Source organism: Hipposideros armiger, unplaced genomic scaffold (genome assembly GCF_001890085.2).
Source record: "Hipposideros armiger isolate ML-2016 unplaced genomic scaffold, ASM189008v1 scaffold_24, whole genome shotgun sequence".
NCBI lineage: Eukaryota > Metazoa > Chordata > Mammalia > Chiroptera > Hipposideridae > Hipposideros > Hipposideros armiger.
The window spans coordinates 4,686,390-4,707,344 of record NW_017731374.1 but is presented as its reverse complement, the minus strand read 5'-3'; the positions used below and the strand labels follow the sequence as shown (position 1 = coordinate 4,707,344).

At 42.1% G+C, this 20,955-nt stretch overlaps 1 protein-coding gene and 1 pseudogene across 3 annotated transcripts in view; both read left to right on the top strand.

Moving 5' to 3' along the window:
* Positions 1 to 12,443, top strand: part of LOC109379311 (60S ribosomal protein L21-like) — an 18,954-nt pseudogene extending 6,511 nt beyond the window's left edge.
* Positions 12,444 to 13,825: 1,382 nt separating this feature from the next.
* Positions 13,826 to 20,955, top strand: part of PTGR1 (prostaglandin reductase 1) — a 27,377-nt gene continuing 20,247 nt past the window's right edge. The window contains exons 1-4 of one of the 3 annotated variants that reach the window (XM_019635815.1): positions 13,826 to 13,933; positions 15,312 to 15,424; positions 17,372 to 17,417; positions 19,091 to 19,147. In XM_019635815.1, coding sequence (XP_019491360.1) covers positions 15,319 to 15,424; positions 17,372 to 17,417; positions 19,091 to 19,147 — 209 coding nt within the window. In that variant the 5' untranslated portion in view covers positions 13,826 to 13,933; positions 15,312 to 15,318. Of the gene's footprint in view, positions 13,938 to 15,308; positions 15,425 to 17,371; positions 17,418 to 19,090; positions 19,148 to 20,955 lie in introns of all 3 variants that reach the window. The other 2 variants (XM_019635814.1, XM_019635816.1) reach the window with 2 other exon arrangements.

Here is a 20,955-nt window from a genome sequence, read left to right as displayed (position 1 = left end):
TTTGTATGATATCAGTAAATGGGGGGAGGGGGGTTGTCACTTTGTGAGGAGTGAAAAGGATAACTATTGCATTGTTTTGTACACCTGAAACTAATAATAATAATAATAATAATAATAATAATAATAATAATAATAAAAGAAAAAAAAATAAACTGCTCTAAGCATAAATTTTAGCCTAATGTATATACATGGTCCAACTAAAACAGTAATGCTGTCATGATTCATACTCCCAGATAACTGACATTTGTACTACTATGCTGGATAACTACTGATGAGTCTGAGCAAAAGTCATAAACTAGTGTATTATAGATGTATCTATACCCTCCACTTACCTAAAATGAGAGAAGACCTCTTGTTATAATTTCTGGGTACAAGGCTTTTTAAAGGTCTTTTCATTCAAATTCAATATACTCGTCCTTTCTTCATACTTTCATTGACTTGCTCGGCCTAAAAACTGATTTGTATTAAGTGAACAAAATTTACACCTACCCATCCACACACCAACAATTAAAAAACAATCATTCCGTGTATGACCTTGGGATATTTTAGTATTTTAAAGTTCTCTATACCTATAAGACAAGGAATTGGTACTACAAGGTCTTTTTAAAAATTAAAGAATGTTATAAAACTGGGGGAAGAAAGCTTACTCAAAACCATCATTGCTCAAAACTTCCTTTTGGTCCTACCTGCTAGCCCAGAGGTCGGCTAGTGGGAGTGAAGTGGTTTATGTAATTGAAAGACCACAAATTTCATTGCCAACCCAATTTTTCAATTTTGTCAGACTTGGGTGAATTTAACCCCTCTTCTGCTTTCTTATGATATATGTCTACTTTCTTTTAAGAGTTAAAATGTTTCTTCCTTACCTCTTCTATCAGCATCCACTTGAAGAATGGGAGCGGGAGATTCTAAATGTATTAGTTCCAGGTTTTTTATTATAATATATACCCACTTACCTTTCACTGTTCAGCCCACTCAGTCACTTCTGTGGAGAAGCCCATTTCACAATTCTCCTACTCCTCTGGCATTTGTATTTAGGAGAAGTCGAAAAATGACACAAGTCACACAGCCCACTCCTAGTGGGTTTATATCTGGGATCCGCTAGGTCCTCAGGTCCTAGAAGCCAGTTGCTTACTAACTGACCACCAGAGAGGCATAGATAAAATCTTGTTGAGCAGATGTTCTGGACAGAACTCACCCTGGCCCCCGGTACCTTTGCAACTGGTTGCAAGGCAGGAAACAAAGACTATGCCAGTTCCCAAACTGTCCACCAGAAGGCACTACCCACTCCTGCACAGTCTGTTAGTCAATGACTTGGCTAAATTCCACAATTTACGATGAGTTCCATTTTTCTTTGCCCTTTCTGCGAGTTAATGAATAAAGCACTTTTTATTTATTTATTTATTTATTTATTTATTTATTTATTTATTTATTTATTTTAAGATTTTATTGGGGAATTGGGGGAGGGAAACAGCGTTGGGGAATCGGGGAAGGGAAACAGACAAGTTGCTGTCCTGTTGTTCTTCAGTCTAGTTGTGGAGGACGTCGCTTCACTGGCCCATGTTGGTATTAGCATTGCACTCTTCCCAGGTGAGGCAGATGGGTCGCCAGCCTCTGTACTGCTGCTCACAGCAGCTCTTGGCAGCTCACACCAGCTGGCTGCCGGCTGCTCATGCTGGATGCCAGCCACACACGGTAGCTTATGGCAGCCCACTGCAGCCTCACTGAAGCCTATGCTGTCACCAGCGACTCATGGCAGCTCAGCTCCAGGTGGAGCTGTTGTTCACCATCTTAGTTGTAAAGGGCGCAGCATCACTGGCCCTCAAGTGGGGTCCAAACTGGGGCCCTGCTGCTCAGAGCTGGCGCCCCAAGCCAGCTCTTAACCAAAGCGCCACTCAGCCAGCCCAATAAAGCACTTTTTAAAGCCAAGCACTAAAGAAGGAAAAATAAACCTATCTGGCTGGTTTCATACACAAACAGGGAAAGCTAAACATAGTTCCAACGCCCACTCCCCTGGCATGCTTCAAAACAGGATGGTGGTTAAGAGGATTTTGAGCCAAACATACAATTTAAACACTGGCATTTGGCTCTTTTTTTTTTAAGATTTTTATTAAAAATATAACTAGCATACAATATTACATTTGTTTTAGGAGTACACCATAGTTATTCAACATTTATATACCTAAAGAAGTGATCACCATGATAAATAGAGCAACCATCTGACACTGTACCATGCTATCATAATATTATTGACTATATTCCCTATGCTGTACATTACATCCCCATGACTTATTTGTTTTACACATGGAAATTTGGACCTCTTATTTCCCTTCAGCTTTCCCTCCTTATTTTAATTTTTCAATTATGATTGACATTCAGTATTATTTTATATTAATTTCAGGTATACAGCATAGCAATTAGATATTTATATAATTTAGGAAGTGATCCCCTTGACTAGTCTAGTACCCAACTGGCACTATGCATCGTTAGTACCATATCGTTGACTATATTCCCTATGCTTATTTACATCCCCATGGCTATTTTGTAACTACCAATTTGTATTTCTTAATCCCTTCACCTTTTTCAACCTGCCCCCCAACCTCCTCCCATCTATCACCCCAATAAATCTATACCCATCTGACACTATACATAGTTGTCACAATATTATTGGCTATATGTAATCCTTATGCTATACTCTACATTCCTATAACTACTTTATAACAACCAATTTGTACTATTTAATCTCTTCCCTTTTTTCACCCAGACCCCCAACCCCCTCCCATCTGGCAACCATCAAAATGTTCTCTGTATTCAAAAGTTTGTTTCTGTTTTGTTTGTTTATTTTGTTCTTTACATTCCAGATATAAATGAAATCACATTCCATCTGTCTTTCTCTGCCTGACATACTCGACTCAGCCCAACACCCTTCAGGTCCATCCATACTGCCGCAGATGACAAGAACCCATTCCCTTCCATGGCCGAACAATATTCCATTGTATATATGTACCACCTCCTTTTTATTTGTTCTTCCATCACCAGACACCCCGGCTGCCTCCACATCTTGGCTATTATAAATGATGCTGCAATGAACATATGGATGCACACATCATCTTGTAGTAGAATTTTGGGTTTCTTCAGATAAATACCTTAAAGTGGAATTGCTGGGTCCTTCATTGACTCTTCTTATATCCTTTGTTTTAAAGTCTATTTTGTCTGGTATAAGTATTGCTACTCTAGCTATTTTTGTTTTTTTCTTTTCCATTTTCATGAAATATCTTTTTCCATCTCTTTACTTTCTGTCTGTGTGCGTTTTTCAAGCTGAAGTGAGTCTCTTGTAGGCAGCATATGTAAGGGTCTTGTTTTCTTATCCATTCAACCCTCCTCTATGTCTCGAGTGGAGCATTTAATACATTTACATTGAAAGTAATTATTGATAGATATGTATCTATTGCCATTTTATTATTCATAATTTTGACAGGGTTTTTTTCCATCTTAAAGAAGGCCCTCAACATTCCTTGTAATACTGGTTTGGTAGTGATAAACTCCTTTAGCTTTTTCTTGTCTGGGAAGCTCTTCATTTGTCCTTTGATTCTAAATTATAGCTTTGCTGGGTAGTGTAGTTTTGGTTGTAGGTCCTTGGTTTTTGTCACATTGAATATTTTGTGCCAATCCTTTCTGGCCTGCAAAGTTTTTGTTGAGAAATCAGCTGACAATCTTATGGGAGCTCCCTTATAAGTTACTAGATACCTCTCTCTTGCTGCTTTTAAGATTCTCTCTTTGACTTTAACCTTTGCCATTCTAGTTATAATGTGTCTTGGTGTGGGCCTGTTGGGTTCATCTTGCTCGGGACTGTCTGTGCTTCCTGGACTTGTATGTCTATTTCCTTCACCAAGTTAGGAAAGTTTTCAGTCATTACTTCTTCAAATAGGTGCTCAATCCCTTGCTTTCTGTCTTCTCCTTCTCGTACCCCTGTGATGCAAATATTGTTACGTTTGATATTGTCCCAGAGGTCTCTTAAACTATCCTTTTTTTCTTTTTCGGATTCTTTTTTCTTTTTGCTATTCCATTCAGATGTTTTCTGCTATCTTGTCTACCAAAATGCTGATTAAATCCTCTGCTTCATCTAGTCTGTTGGTGATTTCTTCTGGTGCATTCTTAATTTCAGTTATTGTGTTCTTCCCTTCTGACTGGTTCTTTTTTTATGGTTTCTATGTCCTTTTTTTTATGCTTGCTGTCTTTTTGTTGAACTTCTCAGTAAGTTCCTTGAGTATCCTTATAACCATTGTTTTGAACTCTATTTCTTGTAGGTTGCTTGCCTCGATTTTGTTTAGTTCTTTTTCTGGAGTTTTCTCCTGTTCTTTCATTTGGGATGCATTTCTTTGTTTCCTCATTTTGGCTTCCTCTCTGTTTGTCTCTATGTATTAGGTAAATTTTCTGTGTTTCCCTGTCTTGGCCAGTGGCCTTATGTAGTAGGTACCCTATGGGGCCCTGGCACAGTCTTCCTGGTCACCAGCTCTGGGTGTTCCAGGAGTGTCCCTTGTGTGGGTTGTGTGTGCCCTGCTGTTATAGTTGAGCCTTGATTGCTATTGGCATGTCAGTGGTTGGGATTGACCCTGAAGCTGATAGGCTGTGGGTTTTAGCCAAATCCACAGCTTATGGGCTGCTGTGTGAGGAGCTTACCCCTTTGGGTAGGATTCACCCCAGCAGGCTCTAGTGCCTGTTGAGACCACCCTTTGTGTGTGCCACTTGTGGGGCTAATTGGATGGTGCTCTGCTGTTATCTGAAGCCAACCTCCAAGTATGTTGGTTTTGGAGCCTCTTGGGAGGGTCTCTGGTGCAGGTCCAGGTCACCCACTGCCTGTGACTGGCCAGGGACTACCTGGTAGAAGCTACAAAGTGATCCACAGTTGTTCACTCCCTGTGCTAAACCTGAAGGCACACAGAAGAGGCCACACTGTGAACCAAGGATGTCTGCCACCAGCACTGGGCCTGGGGTAGCTCTACAAAAATCCAGGACACCCTGAGGCCGGCTGCCACCTGCCAGTTCCCTTAAGGTTCATCCACTGATAGAGCCTTGTGTGGTATGCAAGTTGGATGAGGCAGGATCTCAGAGACTCACTGGAGTGGGAAGAGTTGTGGTCACCAGTTTAATGTAAATTCTGGTTTGGTGCCAGTGCTGAGCCTGGAGCTACTCAGCAAAAGTCTCAGAGCATACGAGGCTAGTCACTGTCCACCTGTGGCCTGCTGGACTCTGATAGTTTTCCAAGAAAGAATGTAATGTGGGCAGGGCTGGATGCTCAGGTAGAAAGTGCCTCCAGCACTGGGGGAGTTGGGTAGGATGTGGTCCTACTGGAGCTCACCAGACCAATTTAGATTCAGATTTGGCCGTGGCGGGGGAAGGGGTGGCAGGCTCAACACCCATTTGGCTATGTTTTTAAAGGGAGGAAAAGCATTTGCAAAGGAACCAAGGTTCAAGCTGACACCTATTTACTTTTCATTTAATCTATGAAGTTAGGTTGAGTCATTTCAGAAATATTCTTTTTTTTTTTTTTTTTTTTAGCTGAGCCATCCTGCTACCTGTTGGCAGCTCAGTGGCTGCTCAGCTCGGGCCGGAACTTGAACCGCTGTTGCTCAGAGCTCAAACTCTTGAGCGAGCTCTTAACCAACTGAGCCACTCGGCCGGCCCCAGAAATATTCTTTATGGTAAGGTTTTACATGGGAAGCTTAAGGACATGTGACTCTGTTACTGTGCAAAAGGTCTGCTGCTGGCCACAAGAAAGCCAAAACTCGAGAGGCGAGGCTGGTGGAAGAAAAGCAGGTTTTATTCCAAAACGTCAGCATTAAGGGAAGACAGTGGACTCCCTGTCACAAAGACTGTCTTTCTCTCTCAATATTGCCAAAAGGTTTTTTGTTTTGTTTTGTTTTGTTTTAAGATTTTATTGGGGAATTGGGGGGAGGGGAACAGTGTCGGGGGATCAGGGGAAGGGGAACAGATAAGTTGCTGTCATTTTGTTGTTCAGCCTAGTTGTGGAGGATGTCGCTTCACTGGCCCATGTTGGTATTATCATTGCGCTCTTCCTGGGTGGGGCAGATTGGTCACCGGCCACTGGACGGCCGCTCACAACAGCTCTTGGCAGCTCACGCCGGCTGCCAGCCACTCACAGTAGTCTTACAGTAGCCCACTGCAGCCCCATTGCAGCCTACACCATCGCCTGTGACTCACGGCAGCCCAGCTCCAAATCGAGCTGTTGTTCACCATCTTAGCTGTATAGGGCACAGCGTCACTGGTCCTAATGTGGGATCCAAACCGGTGCCCTGCTGCTCAGAGCTGGAGTCCCAAGCCAACTCTTAACCAACACGCCACTCGGTCGGCCGGCAGCTTGGAATCTTATTGGAAACTAAATTGGACTAAAATTCATACCCACTATGATAATGATAATGAAAGGCCAGAAAGTCAAAACCAGGGAGGAAAAGAGCACATAAATACAAGACCCATAAGGTTATTAAAATGGAGCTTTGTGCTCTGCCAAGTCTGCTAATCTCTCATTCTTTGTTCCTCTCATGCCAAAAGGCTTTTCGTGAAGCCTGAGAAGTGTAGTGAGGGCATTAACAAGCACAAACATTGCATTTCAGCCTCACCCAAAACAAACATGCCATAACCTGTCTAGGCAGAAGGCTTTGTTTCTGCCATGGGAACCCAACCAAAAGATGTTTCCTCTCCCAAGCCTTCCAGAAAGCTGATTCATTTATTTACTGATTCATTTTTTTCTGGCCAAAAGCTTCTAGCCGGGCATGTAGTACTCTAGCAGTGGGAGTGGGTGCTTATTATTAAACCCCACTCCCAAACAGAATTTGGAGGACCAACGTGAGGTTGTGGGAGAGTGAGATGGTCCCATGGCTGTGTGGGGGTGAGGAGATGCAAAGGTTTGGAATTGTGTGGAGCAGACAATTCAGCCTCAGGGAGACAATAACCTGGTTCAAGATAATGAGATAGCAAGGAAAGACTCCAGAACAGATTCCATGGCTTCAGAATGCCAAGCAGGAGCTGGGTGACATTTCCTGAGATGATGGAGTGTAGCCCACAATGATGTGTGAAGGGGAAAGTGGTAGGGGCCAGCAGGTCATTTAGAGGACACACATGTATACGCACATACAGCACCTTCACCCCCAGATGACCACTAACAAAGCAGAACTAGTATTTTTCTGGGTTCCTCACGTAGAAAACTTTAACATGATACTTCTCAAACTGTGAAAGGTACATCTGAATCACTTAGGGAGGGCTCAACACAGAAAAGATGGTGCTTGCCTGCTGGCTGCATTGGGGAAGGGTCCCACACAGGAAATATGGAGGCTGTCCCTCCAGCTCTCTCTCCAAAGTTACACGACTCAGTCTCTCCTCATGTCTCCGATGCCCCCAGAGTCACTGTTCCTCCTCTGGAGCCCAAGGACACAAAATCCTCCATGATAAAGAAATGATGGAAGACAAGTGTTACAGCGATACACAGAAGGGCATTTTGGACCAGAGCTCCAGTCAAGAATTCAGCACTCAGCATCTGGTCTAGAGCCCACTCCCCTCACTTCTCAGGTGTTGTGACAAGGAAATATTCACAAGAATGCTTAAATTAATTCAGTGGATGAAAGTAGGAGATGTGTGGATAAGAAGGATTAATGACCTTGCCAATCTTGGAATAGCTGGGAGAAGAGCTGCTCAAGGGACAAATCACTTTACCTTCCAGGAGAGAGTTGACTAGCCATTGATGACCTGCAGAACACACTGTTTTCTGAAGGCTGGAGGCACCCAACATATGTCAGCTCATGAGTCAATGGCATAAAACAAGCCTGGATACCATTTCACAGTTCTGTCAAACATGGGCTATGTTGACTCTGATGTGATTGATTTTTCTTCTCCCCTTTTATTCCACCAGCTGAGAGGTAAATATAACACCACCACCTTTTGTTTTCTAGGCCTTGGTTTATAAAGAAAAGAATGCTGGGAGTGCAAAAGGAAGTCAACCCTTTTGCAAAACAGATGCTGAAATTTTGTTAAGAGTAGCTTTTGGTCCTCTGGCAACTGGGATTAACTCACTTGCCATTTTCAGAGAAAAGAAAATCTGCCACCCTCTCTCGCCTCCCACACCTTCTTAGAAGTCTGCAACCCAATATTCTGGACTTTTTTTTTTTTAATCTACAAAGTAGGAATATCACCATAAGGATAGTCAATGTTATGTTTAAATATTAAAAAACAACAACTGTTGAATAAAAAAAAAAATCACCTAGGGATCTTGTTTAAAATGTGGTTTCTTAACCAGTAGGTCTGAAGTAGGACCTAAGGTTCTGCACGTCTAACAAGCTCACAGCACTGATACTGCTGGTCCAGGGATCACACTCCGAGGAGCAAGACTCTAAGATACTTAAGGGTGATCCATTCCCACAACACAACCATTCTTCTGTGTACTGGGATTTGCATGAGTCCAAACTTCTCCTGAATAACATTCTCTTGTTATCTATTCTATGCCCTCATTGAACTTGTCATGACAAAAAATGGTAAAAGAGTAGATACCCCCACCCCCACCTTCACCCCATTTGGGCCTGAAGGGGTCAGGAAAGAGAGGTATGGAGGAGCTGTGACTTTTGTTAGAGGAACACCCGCCAACCCCAAGTAGACTACAGGGAGAATCATCACCAGATCCACCAAAAACAAGCAGAAGCTTGAGGGGAGAGGGGTGGATTTGCAAAGAGTAGGTTGGAGAGTGGAACTAGAGGGCAAATGCAGAAAACTGAATACGTCAGCAGCTTCTGTCTCTCCTTGAAAGTTAGTATTTTCGATTACTCATGCCTATCGCATAGGGCGTTGTTCCCTCCATTAATCATGATAAACGCTTATTTGTATAGCGAGCCCTTTGAGGTTAGAAATCATTTTCATATACATTGTGTTGCAACTCTGTTAGGTACATGAACGTGTATGTACTGCTCAGTGAAGCAATTGACTCTGAAAAATAATGTGACTTATCCAAAGGTACAAAGCAGGTAAGAGGCCAAGCCAGCATTCAAAACCAGTCCTGGTCTTCCCACCACATATACAAATACCTACTGGTCTTTCTGCAGTCTTTAATGAGAAAAGTAGACATTATTTTCATATACTCACAATTTCAAATAAGCAAATTAAGAAGGCATAGATGGTTAAAAAAAAATTTTTTTTGTTAATGAATGCCTAATTCACGCCCCAACTGATTTTCTTTCTTAGAAAATTGCCAAGTCATAGGCTGCTTCAGAAAGATCTTGCCTGAACTTGACTAGAACTGTAGGCTCCCAATTTAAATGCACCTTCCTTTATTTCAGCAAATGCTTTATCACAAAAAATACTGCACCTACTTATCTTATTTTTAATGTTATAATAAGAAAACAACAAACTGTTACTGTACAATTTACTAATTCTATATCACTAGTAACTTTAACCCAAATAACATGAGCATTCTAAAAATAACTTGCCTTCACCTCAAATTCTTTTGATTTAAAACAAACTAAAGACTCTTTGGGACAATTTTTATTCTATGATAATGAGAAGCTAGGGCAGACTGCGAGGTCTCTGAATCCTGCCTTCTCACCTTCCAAAATTTGGGGTAATTTTATTTTTTCCTTCTTTTTGACTCCTTTTCTCTCTCTTCCTTCTTTCCTTCCTTCCTTCCTTCCTTCCTTCCTTCCTTCCTTCCTTCCTTCCTTCCTTCCTTTTCTCATACTTACTCTGGGAACACAAGTTTTCCTATGAACCAGGTACACACATCAAACTATATAATAGTAATAATCTATTAGTATAATCTGTATTTTCTAGTTATTTGAATGAACAAAACAGCAGAATTTATTCAGCCTTTAAAAAAGAAAGAAATCCCGTCACATGCTACAACATGTATGAAACTTGAGAACATTATGTTAAGTAAAATAAACTAGTCACAAAATAGACAAATATTGAATGATTCCACTTACTCAGAGAAATAGAAGTAAAATTGTGGATGCCAGGGGTTGAGAGAAGAGGAGAATGGGAAGTTGTTAATGGATATGGAGTCTCAGTTTTGTAAGATAAAGAAGATAGAGAGATCAGTTGCACAATAATGTGAATAAAATTAATACTTGAATTGCACACTTAAAATGGTTAAGATGGTAAATTTTATGTTATGTGTTTTTCACCACAACTTTTTTAAAATGTAAAAATTATTCTTAGCTTTCAGGCTACACAAAAATAAACAATAGGCTGGATTTGACCAGAGGGCCACACATAGTTGGCCAACTCCTCATGTAATCTATAGTTTATATTCAGATTTCACCAGATGTTTCAATCATACCCTTTTAAGCTATCCTCTCTATCCCAATTCATTCCAGGTTCATGCACTGCGTTTAGTTTTCATGTTCCTGTAGCCTCCTTTAATCTAGAACAATTCCTCAGTCTTTCCTTGACTTATATGACCTTGATGCTTTTGAAGATTACAAACTAGTTATTTTCTCGAAGGTCCTTTGGTTTGAGTTTTTCTGATATTTCCTTATAATTAACCCCAGGTTATGCATTTCTGTCAGGATAACACAGAATTGATATTGTGTCCTTCTCGATGCATAATATCAGAAAACACAAGATAATATCATTGTCTCGTTATTGGTGATGTTGACTTTGACCATTTGTCCATCAGGTTTTTACACTGTAAAGTTACTTTTTATCTCCCTTTAATAAATAATTTGTGCGGAGATACTTTTAGAGCTATTCTATTCCTCATCAAACTTTCACCTACTTCTTTTAGCTTCTATGATTTTTGCCTGAGTCAATTATTAATCTGATGGTTGTAAAATGATGACATTCTGATTCTATCTTTCCAACTACATTTATTAGTTGACATTCTAATTAAGGAAGATCTTTTCCTTATCTCTACATTTATGAATTCATGGTAACTTATTTTATGGGTGATCAAATTTGTTAACTCCATTAACACAATAATTGTTGTTAATTGTATGGGTACTAATATGTTAATTTCATTCCTCATTTTGATCTTCAAATTGTCATATATTTGGCCAACAGAAACTCCTTTAAGATGGCTTCTATGTCTTTTGACATTGCCCTATCCTTTTTTGTCCCCCATCATATTTTATAAACTTTCTTATAAACTGGTGCTAAAAGATGTTTCAGGTTCATCTTGTATTTTCTCTGTTCCAGTCTCAGCTCCAGCCATCATGAGGCAGAATGACGTCCTGTCATAGAACTATTGTACATCAGACACTAGCAAAGTGGATAGGAGGGTGGGAGGACAGACTAAGAGAGAAAGCCAGGATGAGAAAGTAACATTCCAAGGCATTCAGCATATTTGTATGTCAGAAATAACATTACTAATAAGTAGTTTACAGATATCCCACAAATATGACCTTTCCTAAATTTGTTCTTACCTATGAGAGGAATCCATCTCACCTGTACTGGTAGGTAAAATGGAACAGTGAAAAGTACAGGACTCTGGAGCATATTAATTCAGATTCAAATCTCAACCCTGCTACTAACTAACTATGTGATCTTGTCTAAGTTTTTGTTGTTGTTGTTTTTACCTCTTAGAACTTCAGTTTCCTGAGGCTTTGAGGAAGATAATAATAATATGTGCTTTCCTGGATTGTCATGATTAATTGCAGATATTTCCCTAAGATTCACTCCACATGTACCAGGTGAGCTTTGGAAATTCTCACCCCACAAGCTGGGGCTGGGGTGAGGGGCATCTTGACCAATTGCCATGGTAGTGCTCCCTTCGTCTAAAAGAAAGTTGGCCTTGATAAATCCTTACCAGGGAAACATGGTTGCACAGGCTTAGCCCTTTCCATCCCCAGGATGTCAGAGCTGTTTTCAGTGGTTCCAGGAAGCAAAACTACAATGGCTTAAAAAAATACTTTTTGCTTTTCGGCCAGGACCACCATCTTCCAGTAATTCGTCAAGATGACCAACACAAGAGGAGGGGTACCCGCTATATGTTCTCCAGGCCTTTTAGAAAACATGGAGCTGTTCCTTTGGCCACATACATGTGAATCTACAAGAAAGGTGATATTGTAGACATCAAGGGAATGGGCACTGTTCAAAAAGGAATGGCCCACAAATGTTACCATGGCAAAACTGGAAGGGTCTACAGTGTTACTCAGCACGCAGTTGGCATTGTCGTAAACAAACAAGTTAAAGGCAAGATTCTTGCCAAGAGAATTAATGTTCGTATTGAACATATTAAGCACTTATCTAAGAGCAGAGACAGCTTCCTGAAACAGGTGAAGGAAAATGATCAGAAAAAGAAGGAATCCAAAGAGAAGGGTACGTGTGTTCAACTGAAATGCCAGCCTGCCCCAGCCAGAGAAGCACACTTTGTGAGAACCAATGGAAAGGAGCCTGAGCTGCTGGAACCCATTCCCTATGAATTCATGGCATAAATGTAAAAATAAAAGATCTCTATTGTTAAAAAATAAATAAATAAATACTTTTTTCTTTTTTTCATGTAATAAGGAATCCATAGTAGGAAGTCTGGGGTTCAAGCAACTACTTAAGAAAACCAGGGTGGGCTGAGTGGCTCAGTTGGTTAAGAGCTTGCTCAAGAGTGCCAGCTCTGAGCAACAGCGGTTGGAGTACCGGCCCCGGCTGAGCTGCCGCTGAGCTGCCAACAGGTGGCAGGATGGCTCAGCTAAAAAAAAAAAAGAAAACCAGATTCCTGTCTCTTCTACTGCCATCTGCAGTCAGTGGCTTTCTTCTTCATGGTCACAAAATGTTTGATGCGCCACCAGGCAGCACCTCCACATTCCAGGCAGGCAGAAGGACAAATGGCAAGAGATGCATGTCTGTTGAGTTTGTTACTTTTTATTTTAATCAGGAAAACAATAACTTTCCTCAGTGGCAGAAGTGCTAACTCCTAGCTAAGTGAGTCTATGAAAGACGCACAGAGGAGGTGACCCTTGATTGGCTCTTGAAAGGTAAAGAGGTGTTCATCAGGTAAACTGAGGACCAGTGGGCAGGGGCCAGTGCACAGGCACCCGGGTGGGGGTGTGGATGCCCTACAAGCTGCGGTGCTGACGAGAAGCCCAAGGCACCAGAGACAGCATTGCACTTTGCCCCAGGCTGTGGCCACTGGGAGCTCCTGCCTTTGTACCTCCCTGCATGAGGGTGGAGCTCCCCATCCCCCTGCCCCCCCCCCCACACACAGTATCATTCTGCTGGATTCCCAGTTAGGATACTGGTGTAGGCACAGTACCCCAGGCAGGGCTCTGATGGGAGACTTTTTTCTTTTTTTTTTAAAGATTTTTATTGGGGAATTAGGGGATGGTAACAGCACTGGGGAATTGGGGGAAGGGGAACAGACAAGTTGCTGTCCTTTTGTTCTTCAGTCTAGTTGTGGAGGATGTTCCTTAACTGGCCCAAGTTGGCACCATCATTGCGCTCTTCCCAGGTGAGGCAGATCAGTCTACAGCTTCTGGACGGCTGCTCACGCTGGCTGCTGGCTACACACAGTAGCCCATGGCAACCCACTGCAGCAGGGACTGCAGCCTACTCTGCGGAGGCAAACTCATGGCTGCCCAGCGCCAGGTGTAGAGGCAGTGTCACTGGCCCTCATATGTGGGATCCGGACCGGGGCCCTCTGGCGTCCCAAGCCAGCTCTTAACCAAAGCACCACTAGGCCGGCCCTGATGAGGTTTTTTACTATTGGAAGCAACACACACACACACACACACACACACACACACACACACACACACACACACACACACACACACACACACTTCCTGATTTACCCTCCTGTGAACCTCTCTGGGCCTGGGCTCCCGCGCTTCCAGGAGCAGCTCCGCCCTTCGGACGCCCCACCCTCCCTGGGACGGCCTATAAATCCTGGGTGCTCCGCTGCGTGATCCCAGCCGTCTTCTCTAGGAAGTGGAGCCTGCGGACTCTTGTAAGTAAGCATCCTCACCCCAGCCCGACTTTTTCATTTTCCCTGCTTCGTTTCTAGACACCCCTTTGCGGAGCGTTTACGCGTTGCTCTCCCTCTCCTGACGCTGAATAACCTCTGGGTCTTGCCCTCGGAGGAACCTGAAAGCAGGAGTCCTGATGCCTCCGGTCCCTTGGAGAGATCGATCGGAGACGGGTGCTGGAAGGGATGGGCATGGCCTGGATGCATTTCGGCTGCACCCCATAGCTGCCTGCTCCCGGGAAGAGACTGGCCAAGAAACTTGCGGGACTGCAAAAGAGGGACAAGTGGGGAAGGAAAAGAAAGGCGTCGAAAGCCCCGTTAATGGGCACGGGTGTGCGCAGGGCAAGGAGATGGGAGCCTGGGGGGAGGGTGTGTGGACTGAGGATTGCACCTGGCCCCTTTCTGCGGTCCGTGGGACTCTCCCTGAGCCGCTCCTGCCTCTGCGGCCAGACCTTTTCCAGGGGCTTCTGGACTTAGGGCGTGTTCAGAATTCGCAGCGGCTGCCTTTTATGGGGAAAAGAAAGAAGAAGGAACAGTAGGGCTGCGGATCCGACCGCACTCCTCCACTTGCGAAAGTGTACCCCTCCAGACCACAAATGTCCTCTCGCCTGAGAGAACAGAATACTGGTCGGGGATAGGATGAAATCGCCAGCGGCTGTGGGCAGCAGCCAATTCACCCAAGGAGATGGCGCGGCTCCCACATGGTGCAGAAGTATTCAGAGTAGTTGATTCACCATTTCTCGGCTTTGTGTGGAGACAGGAGTAAACACAAACCCTGGAGTTCCCTTTTGGTGCCAAAGAAAAGTCCCCGAAAATAGGGCAGCAGCGCCACCCGGTGGTGTTCAGGTGTTCTTAAGATTATCTTAGAACGTGTTGTTCTATCCACCTGAAAGACGTGCATGGATTCCTGGGCGATTCTTTGTGTTGGATGCTATTTCTTAGGATTCGCATCAGGTGCAGTGAGAAACGGAGAATTTGCATGCCAGGTAGCTGTTCGGTGCCCTAGAGAAACCCTAGCGATGCCTGGGGAGAATTTCTGTGTCGGTTTACATTTTTTTCCTGATCTTGAAGATTTCTGAGGAACCCTCAGTTTTCTCCAGTGCCTGGTACACTGGCAATGATAATCATGCCTATTTTATAGGGAAGTTATGAGGATAAAATGAGATGATGCATATGAAGTGCTTAGCACAGCAACGGAAATATAGTAAATATAGTAAATACCATAAATGTGATTGATGCTAAATGATAATAAGTAGATTATTAATAGACCCTGCTGTCTGGCCTTAGTGCAATGGCTAGGGAACCATAATAATCCAGTCACTTCATGGCAGTTGACTACATGTTTACTATGTTCTAGAAGCTTCAGGATGGTTCACGCTAAGAAATGGACCCTGAGGAAGCACTTTGAAGGCAGCCCTACAAATAGTAACTTTGAGTTGAAGACAGTTGAACTCCCACCCTTAAAAAATGGAGGTAAGTCATACTCAGGATTTGAGTTGGAAGAGACTGTTATCAGTTAGCCTTTGCTGCATAACAAACTACCCCAAAATTGAGTGACTTCAAACGACAATCATTTATTAGTACACAATTCTGTGGGTTGGCGATTCGGACTGGGTGAAGTTGGTGGTTCTTCTGTCGGTTTCATCTGGGCTAAATGGTTAATTTAGGATGGGCCTCGCTGACATGCCTGGGGGTTAGCAGGTTTTCTGCTGAGGTGCATGCCTCAGTACTCCTCTAGGCGGGCCTTTCTAGCAGGCTAGTTTGAGCTCTTTATTTTCACACTGGTTTGCTGGATCTAGAGCAGCAAAAATTGGCAAGCTCCATTGTGCAAGTACTTTTCAAACCTCCACTTGTATCATATTTGCCAGTAAACCTTTCAGAGCAAATCACAAAGCCAAGCCCAGATAAAGAAGAGAGAAATAGACTTCTTGATGGGAAGAGTGGCAAAGAGGCCCACACTCAGATGGGAGGTATCTGTGGCCATTTCGTAATCCGCCACAGAGACTTTTTCAGGGTTCTCTATGTGAAGCCTGAATGTCATGTTGGAAGATCCTTCTTTGTCTTGGTAATTAAAGCTCATGCTTGGATGCATTATTGACTTATAATAATTATTATCATAATTATTGGATTATAATAATCCAATTATAATAATGCTTGGATGCATTATTTGATGCGTTATTCATGACTTTGACCAGCCCATGGGGAAGATTTCCTCTCTGTCCTGCTGAGCTCGAAGATGACAGTGGGGTAGCACTGCCTAATGGCTGTGTGCAGAGCTCAGACTACCCCTGTGAACAGACAAGTAGGGGAAAAAGCCTCATTTTTCCCTGAGGAGTCTCACATCTACTTGGGAGAAGCGAAGGGACAAGGCAAACTTTAAGAAATCTAAAGGAGAGTAATAGCAACATACTTCATGACATGTTTAGAGATTAGCTTTGTAGAACAGACTATAAGAAGTGTCTATAAGGGGTGTTTACAGGTTGGTAAACTTTGCGAAAAGGGCATGCAATTGAGTAGCATGGCAAAGTTATCAGTCCTATCTAAATTGGGATAGCCAGGACTCAGCTTCAAAATTCCAGAGAATGTGTGCATAAGGGTCACTCCAGCAATGTGTATACTCTTTTTTTAAAAGATTTTATTGGGGAATTGGGGAAGGGGAACAGTGTTGGGGAATTGGAGAAGGGGAACAGCCAAGTTGTTGTCTTTCAGTCTTAGCTGTGGAGGGCGTAGCTAGCTCAGCTCCAAGTCCAGTTGCCATCTGGGGCCGCCGGTCGGCAGCTCGCAGCCTGTCAGCTCAAGGTGCCATGTTCAATCTTAGTTGTGGGGGGGATAGCACACCATCCCATGCGGGATTCGAACCGGAAACCTAGTTGTTAGGAGCACGTGCTCTCACAGCTGAGCCATCCTGCCACCTATTGGCAGCTCAGCTCAGGTGCAGCTCACTGGCCCATGTGGGAATCGAACCAGCGACCCTGTTGCTCACAGCTTGCGCTCTTAACCAACTGAGCCACTCGGCTGGCCCTGCATATTCTTTAATACTGACTGGAACTGGTAATGAAACCCTATGTGGGCACTGTAACATAGTGGTTATAAATGTGGCCCAGGGCAAGTTACTTAACTTATGCTTAAATAAAATGGAAACAATAATTCTTGAGAATATCATATGAAATAATCCATGAAAAGCATGGAGTACTGAGTAAATAATAAGATGATGATGATGATGATGATGATGAAGAAAAAGAAGAGCAACAACAACTGGGCTGGGTCAAATGTGAGAGGCCTCCTTGTCTGCTCAGTGGAAAGGGCAGATGAGAGGGCAACCCGGAAGTATAAAGGTTATCTGTTTATTTAGAATGCCAAAGTCAACAAAGGCATCAGGCCTTGACTTTCTAATTGCCTATGGAATGCTTTCTTTTGTAGAGGTCCTGGTGGAAGCTTTGTTCCTCACCGTGGATCCTTACATGAGGTATTATTTTCTTTGTAAACATTTTTATGTTGTATGTTAGACCCTATTTTGAAACAGTTAGGTATTTTAAAGATTTCTAACTGATTAAAATAGTCATTTTCCCCTGATTCTCCCAGTACAATATCAGTGATGGAATTTGTGGGTGCTCATTCCTTGCAGGCAAAGGTCTGAGAAGCTTACTAAGGGATTACTTTGGCCCCTTTATTTTACAATCATCTCCTATCTTAATGTCCACAATTTGCCTCTCAATGCTCTCCAGAATTTATTCCAGAAAAAATTAAAAGAAAAAAGAAGCCAAATCCCAATTTGTCCATTTCACTACTGGCAAATAATTTGAGTAAAGTAAAATGCTAAGGCTAAAATTAGATTTTCTTGCCTTCCTTTTATATGTATACTTTTAATTTAGGTAATCTTCAGCTGATTCAAACTTGTATCTTCAGCTGATTCAGACTTGTGTCCTCAGTAAACAACTCTGGGAGGGGAGAGAATAAAAGCCTTCATGGGCCACTAACTCCTCAGTAATGTTTTGCCTAGGTAAATAATAGAATCACCATTTCTTAAAATAATATTTTTCATAGCTGGTTGATACAGATTCAAAGCTAAGACACCAGCTGAGTGTCCTACAATTCAACTCTATTCTGACACTATCTACCTGGAGATGGTGTGAGAGCCCACAGACTAAAGGCTCAGTCCACCCCTCTTCAGGCACCAATTGCAAGTCCAGGTTGTTGTTACCTGTGCTTCTGACCAATCGGCTATAGAGCAGAGGTTCTAACAACCCGCTCCTTGTGTTCAATTCATTAGCTAGAGCAACTCAGAATTCAGGAAGCTGGTTTACTCACTAAGTCACTGGTTTGTTATGAAAAGATACAACTCAAGGACAGCCAGATAGAAGAGATGCACAGGGCACGGTATGGGGAAAGGGCTCGGAGCTGCCATGCCTGGTTCACCAGGGGTACCACTCTTCCCGCATTTCCCTGTGTTCACCAACACAGAAGCTCTCTAAACACCGTCCTACTGGATTTTGATGGAGGCTTCATTATATAAGCATGACTGGCTAAAACATTGGCCTTTGGCAATTAACTTCTAGCTCCTCTCCCCTTCTGGGAGGTCAAGGGTGTGGATGGGACTGAAAGTTCCAACCCTCTAATCTCAAGGTTGGTTCTGGCAACCAGCCATGATCCTTACATAGACATTCTTTCCAAGTCACCTTCTTTACATAACAAAAGACACTTTTAATGCTCCACCACTTAGGAAATTCCAAGAGTTTTAGAAGCTTTGTACCAAAAAAAAAAAAAAAAGGACATAGACCAAATATATATTTCTTCTTATAAATCACAATATCACAGCTAGTGTTTGTGGTAACAAATACCCATCGGTACCTGGATTATGTTTTGAAAGTCATTGGTAGAAACTCTAACGATGGAGCATTGTGGTAAATGTCTCATGTTCATTTCTTAGAAAAATATCAAAATGCTTCTTCGGCGTCTCAGAGCAGAACTACCTCTAACAGTGTTCTTTATACATTTCACCCAGTTGTACTGCCCTCATGAATCTCAGTTTCATTTCTGCACACACTTCCCTAATGGGTTTCCATTTGGCTTGAAACTCAAGACAGTTTTCCCCAGATAATGCTTATGTATTAAGCATGGAACTTTTTTTTTTGTTTTCAGAGTGACAGCCAAAGATTTGAAGGAGGGCGATACGATGATGGGGCAGCAAGTGGCCAGGTACTTATTTCAATTTGTCCCAGTGTTTGAAAAAATGGGTCTCGGGCCAGTCGAGTGGCTCAGTTGCTTAAGAGCTCGCTCAAGAGTTTGAGCTCTGAGCAACAGTGGTTTGATTCCCAGTCTGAGCTGAGCTGCCACTGAGCTGCCAACAGGTGGCAGGATGGCTCAGCTAAAAAATAAAAATAAATAGGTCTCCCCTTTACCTTTTGTCGGGTTGTTTACCTATCTCTGTCCATTGTTGCTACAATTTCTTCAGCCTGAGTGGTTCATTCACTGATCCTGGAAGCAACTTGGGAAATCTGCCCTTTCCTCTGCTAATTGGGAGGGAGGAAAGCCTGTGAAATTGTCATCATTTCAACTTCATTTTGCTATCGTTAACTTTTAATTACTAAAAAATTGCATTCGTTCAGTTCATGATTAATGTAAAAATTCAAATAAAAGAAAAATTTGTGTCTTGGAAACTGAAAGTTTCCACATCATCTGAGCCTTAGAGATGACTGTTGTTAATGTATTAATTATTTCAAAAATTGTTCAGTTTGCATACTAATATTCCTACTTTTAAAAAATGGGATTAAATGCCCTTCAGCAAATTGCTTTTTCTCAATTAATATGTTGTGGATATCTTTTGCTGATAGTATGTAAATATACTATCTATCTTTTAATGGCTGCAAATTATTCCATTGTTATCTACCATTTAACTAATCTACTACTGATGACTGTTTCCAATTTTTTTTACTACAATAGTTCTGCAAGGAACATGTATGCATTTGTGTGTGTGTGTGTGTGTGTGTGTGTGTGTGTGTTTTCTTTACCCACTTGGCTGAATATTGCTTTATATTAAGTTTCCAGAAGTATAAATTCTAGGTCAAAGGAAATGCACATTTTTAATTTGAAGAGATGATGATAAATTGCTCTTCCAAATGATTGTATGAGTATTCACTCCCAGCACTAGTGTATTAAAGAACCTGTGTCCCACATACCTCTATGCCCATTGCTTACCATCAGTCTTGGCAATCAGAGATGAATATGTTGATACTTCATGCTTAGTTTAATTTGCATTTATTTCATTATTAGTGATGTTCTTTTTGTAAATTAATGATCAATTTCTTCTGTGAATTATCTGTTTCTGTCCTTTGCCCATTTCCTTTAGGTCTTTTCATCTTTTATATTGATTTGTAAGCACTTCTCATATGTTAGGAATATTATTTTTGTAAATATTTGTTTGGGTCTTTATCTTTCTCTTGTGTTCAATCATAGTTACAATTTTTATGTTATAACATTGAGATTTGTAATTATGGCTTCTTGGTTTCACTGCATGATGAGAAAGGCATTCTCCCCTCCAAAATGGTTAAAATACTTACTCACGTTTTCTTCTAGTATTTTATACTTTAATTTTTCACATTTAAATCTTTAAGTCATTGAATTTTTATTTTGGAATAAGGACTGAATTGTTTATATACAAATGACTAGCAAGTTTGCCATTTATTGAATCTTATCTGGATATTTATTGGGATTTCAATGACTATAGGTTCATTTAGAGAGAGTTGATTTTTTTTTTTAAGATTTTATTGGGGAATTGGGGGAAGGGAACAGTGTTGGGGAATCAGGAAAGGGGAACAGACAAGTTGCTGTACTTTTGTTGTTCAGTCTAGTTGTGGAGGACGTCGCTTCACTGGCACGTGTTGGTATTATCATTGTGCTCTTCCCAGGTGAGGCAGTCACTCGCCGGCCATTGGACGGCCACTTGCGGCAGCCCAGCTCCAGGTCGAGCTGTTCACCATCTTAACTGTAGAGGGCACAGCGTCACT